The sequence below is a fragment of the Cheilinus undulatus genome, linkage group 2 (genome assembly GCF_018320785.1).
Source record: "Cheilinus undulatus linkage group 2, ASM1832078v1, whole genome shotgun sequence".
In the NCBI taxonomy this organism is placed as follows: domain Eukaryota; kingdom Metazoa; phylum Chordata; class Actinopteri; order Labriformes; family Labridae; genus Cheilinus; species Cheilinus undulatus.
Genome location: NC_054866.1, coordinates 53,730,100 through 53,741,793, shown reverse-complemented (window position 1 = coordinate 53,741,793; position 11,694 = coordinate 53,730,100). Strand labels below are relative to the sequence as shown.

At 42.2% G+C, this 11,694-nt stretch overlaps 1 protein-coding gene across 1 annotated transcript in view; it reads right to left on the bottom strand.

Annotated features, from left to right (window-relative positions):
- Positions 1 to 3,652: 3,652 nt before the first annotated feature.
- Positions 3,653 to 11,694, bottom strand: part of clip3 (CAP-GLY domain containing linker protein 3) — a 32,568-nt gene continuing 24,526 nt past the window's right edge. The window contains exons 10-15 of the mRNA XM_041804884.1: positions 11,469 to 11,624; positions 11,186 to 11,317; positions 10,170 to 10,293; positions 9,922 to 9,989; positions 9,734 to 9,806; positions 3,653 to 5,912 (exon numbers count right to left, since the gene is read on the bottom strand). Of these exons, the coding sequence (XP_041660818.1) occupies positions 5,858 to 5,912; positions 9,734 to 9,806; positions 9,922 to 9,989; positions 10,170 to 10,293; positions 11,186 to 11,317; positions 11,469 to 11,624 (608 nt within the window). The 3' untranslated portion in view covers positions 3,653 to 5,857. The remainder of the gene's footprint in view (positions 5,913 to 9,733; positions 9,807 to 9,921; positions 9,990 to 10,169; positions 10,294 to 11,185; positions 11,318 to 11,468; positions 11,625 to 11,694) is intronic.

Here is an 11,694-nt window from a genome sequence, read left to right as displayed (position 1 = left end):
TGGCAAAAACGTGGCAAAAAATGAGGTAAAACTGACTAAACTGGGCAAAAATCAGAATATAGGTGGGAAAAATGGGCAAAAAGTGGCATTTAATTGCAAAAGGCAACATAAATGGGCGTTGAGGATCACTGCATTAGTCACTTTTGATTTAATAATTTCACTATAATTACTAAGCAAAAATAAATCAAATCACACTTTTCATTGCAGGCTTCTGAAGGGCCCCTCCCTTCAGTGGGCCGAGTAATCAGTACCCCCCCCCCCCGTGCTACACCCATGTTCACAAATGGGTAAATAACCAGCAGTTTGTGGTTAGAAAAGCTAAAACAGGAAACACCGGTGTCGCCCTTTAAATGAAGCAAATCAAACAGGTAAAGTGTCGTGAGGAGAGCTTATGTAACAAGGTGTATGTGGTCAGAAGATTAACCAGTGACTCACTAGTGACACTTAGTGGCCAAACCAGAGCAAGCTCCACATTTACACTGCAGAAAGAACACCATGTTCAAACCCACAGGGACATATTGACTGTACTGTACGTTTACTGTACAAAGACGAACCTCACCATCACTGTGGTCCACTGACATCTATGTTCACCTATAGCATGAAAGAGGCGGAGCCTGGCCATATTAGCATTAGTGTGAGTGTGAAATTGTAAAGAGGTAAAGTAGGATGTGTTTGGTTCAGGTTTGAAAGGGGGGCAACTGGAGAAAGTAGCAATAAACAGGAATTTGGAAAGGTAAATCTTCAAGTCGTCTGCATATCATTTAAGCCTGCAAAGGAACTGGTTTTAAGGACTTTGAAAGGTCTGTTTGATGACCCAGCAGTTGTGCTACTTTTTTCTAAAAGGGGCCAACAAGAAGTTTGAGTCAGATTTAGGCCAGACAAGTATGATAGATTTGTTCAGGAGTTTGTGTTCAAAATGTCAAACTGCTCAGTGCTATTTCTGGGATACCAAACCAGTCAAACTACTAATTATGAGAGTTTGAAGAGGAGGGGAGATGCCAGTCACTGTCTCATCCAGCAGTGAGAATGGAAAGCTTCGGTAAGAGAATGACCTTGTTGGGGTAAACTGAACACCTGATGGGAGTAAGCGCTGTTGTAGATTATCAAAGCTGAGTCCACAGCCACAATAAGAAAAGTTATTAACAACAGCAGTGTGCAGGAGCAACCACAAAGTGTTTTTTAGCCGAGGCTGCAGAGCACAACGAGAAACTGAGAGAACATCTCAGAAAACCAACAATGACAGAGTTCAGTCTGACGGCTTCTTCAGAACAGCCAGAGTTGAGGGGAAGGGTTCTTGTGGACTAATTTCAGAGACTGGTGGATTAAAAGTCCTGCTTTCATTTTAACAACAATCCAAAATGTACTTTACAGTTGCAAGTTGTATATTTTTACATGCAGGATTTGATCTGTCAGCATTATTATTGTCAATATAATCACCACTACTTTACTTTTGGACCTAAATTAATATATTGCTGTTCAGATTCTCTGCTATACTTCACATTTAACCCCCATTCACTTTAAACAAACACTTCTTTAAGCCTCTGAGGATTGAGACCGTAGGTTTCCAGGCTTTCTGTCTGGTCTTTCTTGTGCATGTTATATCTCAACAATGCTTTGGGAAATTCTCTTCAGACTTTGCACAAATATCCACTCTGCATCAAGGGTTAAGTGATTTGATTCTGGAGGATGTTGGTCAAAGATCGAGGCCACTGGGCCTCATATTCTCCCTGTGCTTCTGATATGATATATCAAAAATGATAGAGGAGCTTAAATTTGCAGATCTGGATTTAAAATAACTTTTAAATGACTTTTGAGTCTACCAGCCCCTGAAACATTTACATAGCTAATTCTGCTTGCCTGGTTGCTGTCTTTTGAGCACACTGCTGTTGTCTGGCCTGCTGCAGCCTCGGCTGTCAGAGTGTGAGCATGTTCATCTCTCTGCTTACAGAGTGTAAAGAGACATTAACACAGGAACCATTTCCACACAGAGATAGGTACACTGTTTACATATTGCTGTTTGCAGATATACTTCAAGAGAGATTGGTAACATTTAGCACACACGAAAGATTAGATTAACTCGTGTTTTGTCTTTTTGCAGATGCTCACATTCACAAAAACTCTTTAAAAGGAGAGAGAGGGATGAGATAGGAGGAGGAGGAGAGAGGAAGAGAGGAGAACTTCTAGAAATGTGATGAACTCTCCGGTGAGTTTATCGAGTTTATAAGAAGACTTTAATGAAGGTACACAGATATGTACAACTGATTATCATCGACATATACTCAACTCTAAACTGATTTTGTAAAGCTGACGTTGACTTTAAAGAAAACTTATTCAGCGAAAAATATTGAAACATACCGGGGCTGAAAACACTTTAAACATTTTTAGATTGCATTAGATTAAATCTGCGTTTTGGGTCTTTTAGCACTTTTGGTTAACGACAGAATAGATTTCTACGATAGACAATTAAACTAGATGGACTACAGTTTCTATTTGGCAAACACTGATTCATTATGAATTATTCTAAGGAGTTCAACGTCTAACTACAGTACGGCATCTACTGAGGCCAAGGCTACATTTACACGACAGCAATTTCATCCAAACATGGTAACCTTCTGTTGCATTTTGTCAGTTTGTCTTCATTAAAATGTGTTTTTGCTTCCATCGTGCACACTTTGGAAAGTGCCATCATTTTTGTTGTTATGTAAGCTGGCCATATGGAGTTCCCTCTGAAAATGAAGACTCATAGACAGATTAGGGTTCAAGTCAACAGCCATGAAGGAGTAGGTGAAGAGTTCTGTTTGTGCTCACTCCCACTTTTTCTGGGGTCCAGCTCCTTGGGGGGGGGGGCATGGAGACCAGCTTGATTATCCTAACAGTACTGTGCAGAACTTTTGGGATGTTTGGGCCAAAAGTTGAGGCTGAAGTAAGGTGTCTGTGTGACGAGTAAGCAGCCCGAGGGCAGCATTGGGAAGGAAGAAGGATTGACACAACCCCCGTCACACTCTGGATGTCCATGCATGTACCAGGGACAAGGGAAAATAATGTGTTTAAAAAAAATAAAGTCCACATCTTTAGGGCAGACTGAGGAGTGGATGGTGGTGAGTAAGCATGGCCTATGGCAGTGTTTCTCAACCTTGGGGTCGGGACCCCCCCGGGGGTTCCGAGACATTGAGAGAGGGTCACCAGATACCTTTTAGAAACTGAGAGTATTTTTTAATTTACACTGTTGCCACTCTAAACAAATTTGACCAAATGGTAACCCTTTTTCATCACTTTTCAACACCAAGTTTGAATCATTTTTACCACTTAAAACCAACTTTTGTCCATTTTAAACCCTTTCCACCACTTTTTCTGCCTGTTTTTCCCACTTCAAAACCAATTCTTGCCACTTTCTGCCTATTTTTGCCTTTATTGACCAATTATTGCCACTGTTAACCACTGTATACACCCCCCCTTTGCCCATTTTAACCACAGCTAAACCATTTTTGCCAGTTTGTATCAATTTTTCATCCCATTCCACTTAAATTCCACCAATTTTTTGCCCTTTAAAGCCCTTTTAGCCACTTTTTAATCCCCCTTTACCACTTTTTTGTACCTGTTTTTGCAACTTTAACTCATTTTTGGTTATTTTTTGCAACTTTTACTTAATTTTTTGCCACTTTTAACCCATTTGTGTTATCTAAATTTCCAATTTCACCATCTTTTCCACAATTTTTTTGCAATTATTAACCCACTTTAATTAGGTTTTTAAACAAAAGCTTTCATTTGAAGAAGGCTATTCACTACACAAATGAATAAATAAAGATATTAGTTTTTTTGATAAGCGTGGTTATTATTCAGGTCAAATATCAAGTATACTTTTCACAGCTTAACCTCCATTGGCCCCCAGTTTGGCTGGGTCCCACAAACCTCCATCTTTATGCCTCCCCATGGGCAGCCTTGTCTGCACACGACTATTCTTGAATGTTCATGGTTGTGTCCAACCACCTTCAGATATAGTGGGGGTCCCTGGTCTCTGGCACCTCTATTTTGAGGGTCACAGGCTGACAAGGTTAAGAGCCACTAGCCTATGGTACTCTCTGGGCAGGTTGTAGAGTTTCCACGAGCCCCTGGCCCCTGATTGTGCTGAGAATGTCCCAAGGGCCCAATCTGCGCTGGCAGTTTCCAGGTATTAATATTTAGCAACAGACAAAAGAGATGCCACACTTAGACATGTATTTGTTAAATTCTTCAAATCTTAAATAAGACTAAATACTGAAGGAAGGACATTTTAAAGGTTTGGCATCCCATAAGAATCTCCTGCTACCCACCCATGGGTCGGGACCCAGACTTTAGGAATTGGTGCTTCAAGGCCAGCCTAGACCATGGAATTTTTTTGGACCTTCATGATGGAACCCTGTCTGACTATACTTATACTTGGTCCATAAAGGATAGTGTTTTAGGCCATTTTAGTTGATCTGTTTGCATGATTGTTATCAAGATGGTTAAAATGCAGAACGTTTAAAATGAAAAATAAGGCTGCTTTCAGTGAATCATCGTTGTGTAAATGTAGCCTAAACCATCACTCTTATTGATTTTCTTATGTAGCTATGGAAGAATCCAGAATTGATAAACCTTATCTTTCAGCTGTACACCTTCACCCAGTCTGAATGACTGATATAAGATGTTGGAGTTAAACTAAACCATAGAGCAGCGTCCTATTTGGTCACATATTGAGGTTTAAATTATGCCAGCGTGATAAAACTGTAACTCTATGAGAAGATGCATGAAGTTGTTTGACCCTGTTTTCAGTTGGAGTTTAAAGCATGCAGGTTTCAAAGTTTGTCACACAGTAAAGATTTAGAAAGTTTCCAAGGATGAGATCTGATCTAAAGCCCTGACTTTAGCAGGAAAAGGCCCGGATCTCTGAGTGGAGAAACCGTCTCTCTGACAGCGAGTCCCAGCAGTAAGGAACGCCAGCTTACACAATCAGCTTATTTCAAAAGCTTGCTAAAGCAGTGAATGCAGTGTTAGATTGAGCCTAGCCCCAACGCCAGGTCCCTGTTTTCCTCTCTGCTGCGTGCCTCGACAAGGACAAGGAACCAGGGAGCTCTAGGAAGTGCTGAGAGTGTCCTACAGGAGCATTTCAATGCTTTTCTTCCATATTTCTCACCCAGCAGATCTCGTCAGCTCAGTGAAGATAGTGGTGCACTAATAAAATCCATGTTTGAAAGGTTGTATTCTGGTTTGCAGCTCTTCTGCAGATGTTTTGAGAGGATTAGTGGTTTCTGTATGATCAGAATGAGGACTGTAGCATGCAGAGAGACGGCCCGAACACATCAGAAAACCTTGACTCTAACCCGCCATCCTCGCTGTGTCAGACTCTAGCTGAGACTGCATTTCACAGGTTTAGCATGTATGTTAACGTTGGCTTTAGTTTCTAAACTATTTAAGACCCAGATCGATTAGCAGCAAAAACAAAAATAAAAAACAGCACACGCTAATGTGATAAAATGTAAGATATCCATAAGGACAGCAGATTTCTGCCCTGAATAAAGAAACAGCATGGACCAACACGAAGCTTAAGAAGCTGCTGATAAAAAGTCTGAAGAATATTTAGGGGGAGTCGCTTTAGAAGAGCTGGATCCTCAATGTCATTAAAGGAATGCAGGACATTTGATCAGATACAAGGCACTATAGATTTTGCTATAGAACGGCTAAAATAGGGGCTGAGAGTACAGGTGGGTGGAGGGGTTTCATTACGAGAAGTTTGACCAACGACAGTGTAGAGAGTTAGAGAGAGGAGAGCAAAAGTAAAAGATGAGGAGAGAGGGGAGTAGAGATTGATCCAGTGGAGGAGTGGAGGAGGATAAGGAGGTTAGGACTGCATCTCAGCACGCAGCATCCACGGGAACCAACAGCAGAACAGCAGCCTGTAGGAGATGAGAAGAGAGGAAGAAGATGAGAAGGATGCATGTAAGGAGGAAGAAAATATGTCCAGCTTGAGCTTTAACCACAGCTCCACACAATTTTGCTCCTAAATCAGGGGTGTCAAACTCAAGGCCTCGGGGCCAAATCCGGCCCATGGTGCAGTCATAATATCACACTTTTATTATAAGTGGCCCATCGGTATGAGGTCTGCACATTTCCTCAGGTTTAAAAATGTAAACTTAACTTTTAAAATGTCCTTGTTGATGCTTGTTAATTTGGCATTTCAGAGTTATGACTTTAACTTATGAGTGGGACTTTTTATTTCATATTTTGGCCTTTAAAAATAATTATTTTAAATTTTATCTTAAATTTATACCTTTAAAACTCACAACTTTAAATTTAATCTCATATTTTGACCTTTGAAATTCAAAATTTTAAAACTTATCTCATATTTTGACCTTAAAAACTCACAGTTCCAAATTTAGTGTCATTTTTTAACTTTTAAAACTCACAACTTTGAATTTAATCTCATATTTTGACCTTTGAAATTCAAAATTTTAAAACTTATCTCATATTTTGACCTTAAAAACTCACAGTTCCAAATTTAGTGTCATTTTTTTACTTTTAAAACTCGCAACTTTGAATTGTATCTCATATCTTAAGCTTTATAACTCACAATTTCCTATTTAACCCTATATTTTAAACTCTAAAACTCACAATTTCAAATCTAATCTCATATTTTGACATTTAAAACTCATGATATTGAAATGTATCTTACATTTATATCTTTAAAACTTAAATTTCAAATGTTTTCTCATATTTTGACCTTTTAAACTCTAAGATTTTAATTTTATCTCATATGTTAGACTTTGAAAATCATGATTTTGAATGTCTATCTTTTACACCTTTCCTTCAAAATCATTATTTTGACATTTGATTTTTTTATCTCAGATTTTGAGCTTTTAGACTTAATTTGAGCTTTCTTTAATCTCAAAATCATTTATCATCTGGTTAATAAATAATCAAGTTTTTCCCCTATAATTTATTACTGGTGACAATGAGGTTGACGGTTCATGATGGAATGTTGACCCTCTTTGACTCCCAGGTTAGACCTAAGTTAAGGCTCTGGCCACCCGTGTGACTGAGTTTGACCCCCTGTTCTAAACCTACCCACAAATTACACATACTCCACGTCTGTAGCGTTCAGTGAGCGCTGTGGTTTTGCTCTGACCAACAGTGTTCACCTTCACTCACTGAAAGCAACTTGAGACGAGAGATCACATGATCATGGAAACCTGCCCAGTTCACGTAGAAATTGAAAGATCATGTGATAACATTGAGTACAGCCTGACAGTAGCATGTAAACACCAGGTGATTTTGCCTTCTGAGGCTGCTTTTTGCCTCCTTCATGGGTGGGTACATTAGGAAATCAAAAGGTTAATGTGTTGAAAGAAAGCAGAGTTTCATGTAAAATCCTGTGGCTTTCAACTTTAGAAGCTAACATGGATGGATGATGGACTGCTGACGACCACTGGGCTACCTGTGGTGCAATAATGTTCAAATACAATAGTGATATGATTCAGTCACCACCATTGTGTTGTTTGAGACTGACAGGATGCTGTGCATGCTCTTTCCTGTCTGTGGTGGATCATCACATTGGCAGCGGCCTTGGCTAAAAATAAACCATCTGGAGTAGATCCAAGTCAGGGTTGCCAGGTCAGTTTAACAAAACCAGCACAACTGCCTGTCAAAACCAGCCAAAAACCAGCTCAACAGCCTGTCAAAACTACCCAAAAACCAGCTGAGCTGCCTGTCAAAACTACCCAAAAACCAGCCCAGCTGCCTGTCAAAACTAGCCAAAAACCAGCCCAACAGCCTGTCAACACTAGCCAAAAACCAGTCCAACAGCCTGTCAACACTAGCCAAAAACCAGCCCAACAGCCTGTCAACACTAGCCAAAAACCAGCCCAACAGCCTGTCAACACTAGCCAAAAACCAGCCCAACAGCCTGTCAACACTAGCCAAAAACCAGCTGAGCTGCCTGTCAACACTAGCCAAAAACCAGCCCAACAGCCTGTCAACACTAGCCAAAAACCAGTCCAACAGCCTGTCAAAACTAGCCAAAAACCAGTCCAACAGCCTGTCAACACTAGCCAAAAACCAGCCCAACAGCCTGTCAACACTAGCCAAAAACCAGCCCAACAGCCTGTCAACACTAGCCAAAAACCAGCCCAACAGCCTGTCAACACTAGCCAAAAACCAGTCCAACAGCCTGTCAAAACTACCCAAAAACCAGCTGAGCTGCCTGTCAAAACTAGCCAAAAACCAGTCCAACAGCCTGTCAACACTAGCCAAAAACCAGCCCAACAGCCTGTCAACACTAGCCAAAAACCAGCCCAACAGCCTGTCAACACTAGCCAAAAACCAGCCCAACTGCCTGTCAAAACTACCCAAAAACCAGCTGAGCTGCCTGTCAAAACTAGCCAAAAACCAGCCCAACAGCCTGTCAACACTAGCCAAAAACCAGCCCAACAGCCTGTCAACACTAGCCAAAAACCAGTCCAACAGCCTGTCAAAACTACCCAAAAACCAGCTCAACTGCCTGTCAACACTAGCCAAAAACCAGTCCAACAGCCTGTCAAAACTAGCCAAAAACCAGCCCAACTGCCTGTCAACACTAGCCAAAAACCAGTCCAACAGCCTGTCAACACTAGCCAAAAACCAGTCCAACAGCCTGTCAAACTAGCCAAAAACCAGCCCAACAGCCTGTCAACACTAGCCAAAAACCAGCCCAACATCCTGTCAACACTAGCCAAAAACCAGTCCAACAGCCTGTCAACACTAGCCAAAAACCAGCCCAACATCCTGTCAACACTAGCCAAAAACCAGTCCAACAGCCTGTCAAAACTAGCCAAAAACCAGCCCAACATCCTGTCAACACTAGCCAAAAACCAGTCCAACAGCCTGTCAACACTAGCCAAAAACCAGCCCAACAGCCTGTCAACACTAGCCAAAAACCAGCCAAACTGCCTGTCAAAACTAGCCAAAAATCAGCCCAACAGCCTGTCAACACTAGCCAAAAATCAGCCCAACAGCCTGTCAACACTAGCCAAAAACCAGTCCAACAGCCTGTCAACACTAGCCAAAAACCAGCCAAACTGCCTGTCAAAACTAGCCAAAAATCAGCCCAACAGCCTGTCAACACTAGCCAAAAACCAGCCCAACAGCCTGTCAAAACAAGCCAAAAACCAGCCCAACAGCCTGTCAACACTAGCCAAAAACCAGCCCAACAGCCTGTCAACACTAGCCAAAAACCAGCCCAACAGCCTGTCAAAACAAGCCAAAAACCAGCCCAACAGCCTGTCAACACTAGCCAAAAACCAGCCCAACAGCCTGTCAAAACTAGCCAAAAATCAGCCCAACAGCCTGTCAAAACTAGCCAAAAATCAGCCCAACAGCCTGTCAAAACTAGCCAAAAACCAGCCCAACAGCCTGTCAACACTAGCCAAAAACCAGCCCAACTGCCTGCAAAAACTAGCCAAAAACCAGCCCAACAGCCTGCCAAAACTAGCCAAAAACCAGCCCAACTGCCTGCCAAAACTAGCCAAAAACCAGCCCAACTGCCTGCCAAAACTAGCCAAAAACCACTAGGATTAAGCTGAATTTGAGCTGACAAACCACAGTACATACTGTTAAATTGCAAAGATTCACAAGAAAAGAAAGGATTAGCTCCAGGGAGTGCTCCATGTGCGAATTGCTGTTTAGGTGGAATATGTGGAATTTGAGGGTAATTCATCAGACTAACTTCGGTCCGTGTTCTCACCTGGATATGGAGCTCTCAGAGGTCAGGTCTTTAGGAGAACGCATCGTGTTGAAGTTACGCTTTGGCTGTGCCACTGCAGAAGAAATACAGGTGAGAAACATTAACAAATAAAGAGGTGTGCAAAGAGAACAGCCATCGACCTCGGGCTCTTCCTAGACTGATAGATGAGTAGGGAGATCGACACTCACTGGTGACTTGGTGGACTTTCTTCATCATGGATTTGTCGTTCTGTGAGCCGTCTTTAGGGCCTCCGATTCTGGCGAAATAATAACGATAGAGAGACTTAAGGACGTGACTGTAGGATATTTCACCAGTCCAGAAGGGAAAACTTCATATGTAATGGACCACAACACATAATCAGACTCCCAGTGGCTTAAACTTCTCACTAAAACAGGTTTATCTAACGCTGGCTGTAACTACGAGGAAATGTTCTCACCTCTGCACTCGGGAGGGCGGGGCAAACACTCCATATTTGGGCAGACAGCTGAAGTAGCGGACTCCAAACACCGAGCCGTCGTGTTTTCCTGTTGGCTGATCCAGCTCGATACCAAACCAGTACCCTGTGGAGAAACCAAACACTCATTAGGCTCAGCATGCATGACTGGTGCAAGAAAAATATGACTGAAGAGAGAGACTTCAGAAGAATCCACATGTGAGTGTTTAAAATGGAGAAATGCTGTCTTTGGATATCAGCTCTTCTGACAAGGGCATCTTGTTTATGTGAACTCTTGTCACCTCTGATGATGAAGCTCTTTATCTGAAATGTGTGATGATGTAACAGCAATCAAGTGCATCACATTTCTTGGGGCAATGTTTTGCAGTGTTTCCAGTCTCAAAAACAAGGCTGGAACTCTGCAAACATTTCCCTCCTTTCAGATGGGGAGTGAGTCTTTGCCCCAAATGAAGGAGTTCAAGTATCTCGAGGTCTTGTTCACGAGTGAGGGTAGAATGGTCTGGGTTGACCTGCCTTGCCTGCCTGATTGATGGATGGTAAAACTGAAGCTGAACATTGTTTTGAAGGAACTTAAGAACACTTAAAGGAAATACCTGACTTCAGCCTTAGCACTTTCCCGCTCAACAAAATGCACATTAGCTTGATAGCAGATGCTCGTTAGATAGGCTGCCAGCACACTAACGGTACCAAAACATTATAGACTTGCAACGTCACCACTTTGGCGGTTGTTGAGGGTGTGTAGCACACTGCATTCTCACCTCCTTCTCAGTGTAAATCAACATTTATTCACTTTCTTTAGAACAGAGGGATGTGCTTTAGAGCGCAACATTTGACTTTATTTCAGTACTGAGGCCAAGTTTATAAAAGAATCAAATCAATTCAGTAAAAGTAAAAGACCAGCCCAGGGGAGTTTTAAATTTTTCAATGAGAAGAGCCTGTCAACAGGAGAGGGCGGGGCTTAGCCTAGTTCAGTATAAGAACATCAGGAGCACACAGACCTGGAGCAAAGTCCGTCTTGCCATAGAAGCGTACGATGCCATTTTTCTGTCCCGCCACCAGAACCTGATCCCCAACTTCCACGTTCAGACCCTCTGGATCAAGACTCACAACAGACGACTTCTTCCTCTGGGCTGAAGAGACAAAATACACATGCACAGTGAGCAGAATTACCTCCACAACACAGACTGAACCAGGCATGTTCTGACTGAGACATTCACTCCTGCTAACTAGAAAACCTATGCTAGATTTTAGAATAAAATCTTAACTTTACAGCTGGTTTACCTTTCTCTCTCTCCTTCTCCTTCTTCTCTTTCTCCTTCTTGGTCTTTCCGGCGAGGCGGGACGCCAGGTCCATGCGGGGCGTTCTGGGTGTGGAGGTGACGGATGAAGGAGTCTGATCCACGGCTTTGGAAATCTTTGACACGGGAGCAAAAATACCTGCAGGGGGAGAAGGCAACAAGGGAAAATGAAAGCATGGAGACTCTGGTTTAAGCTCCACTAATTCAGG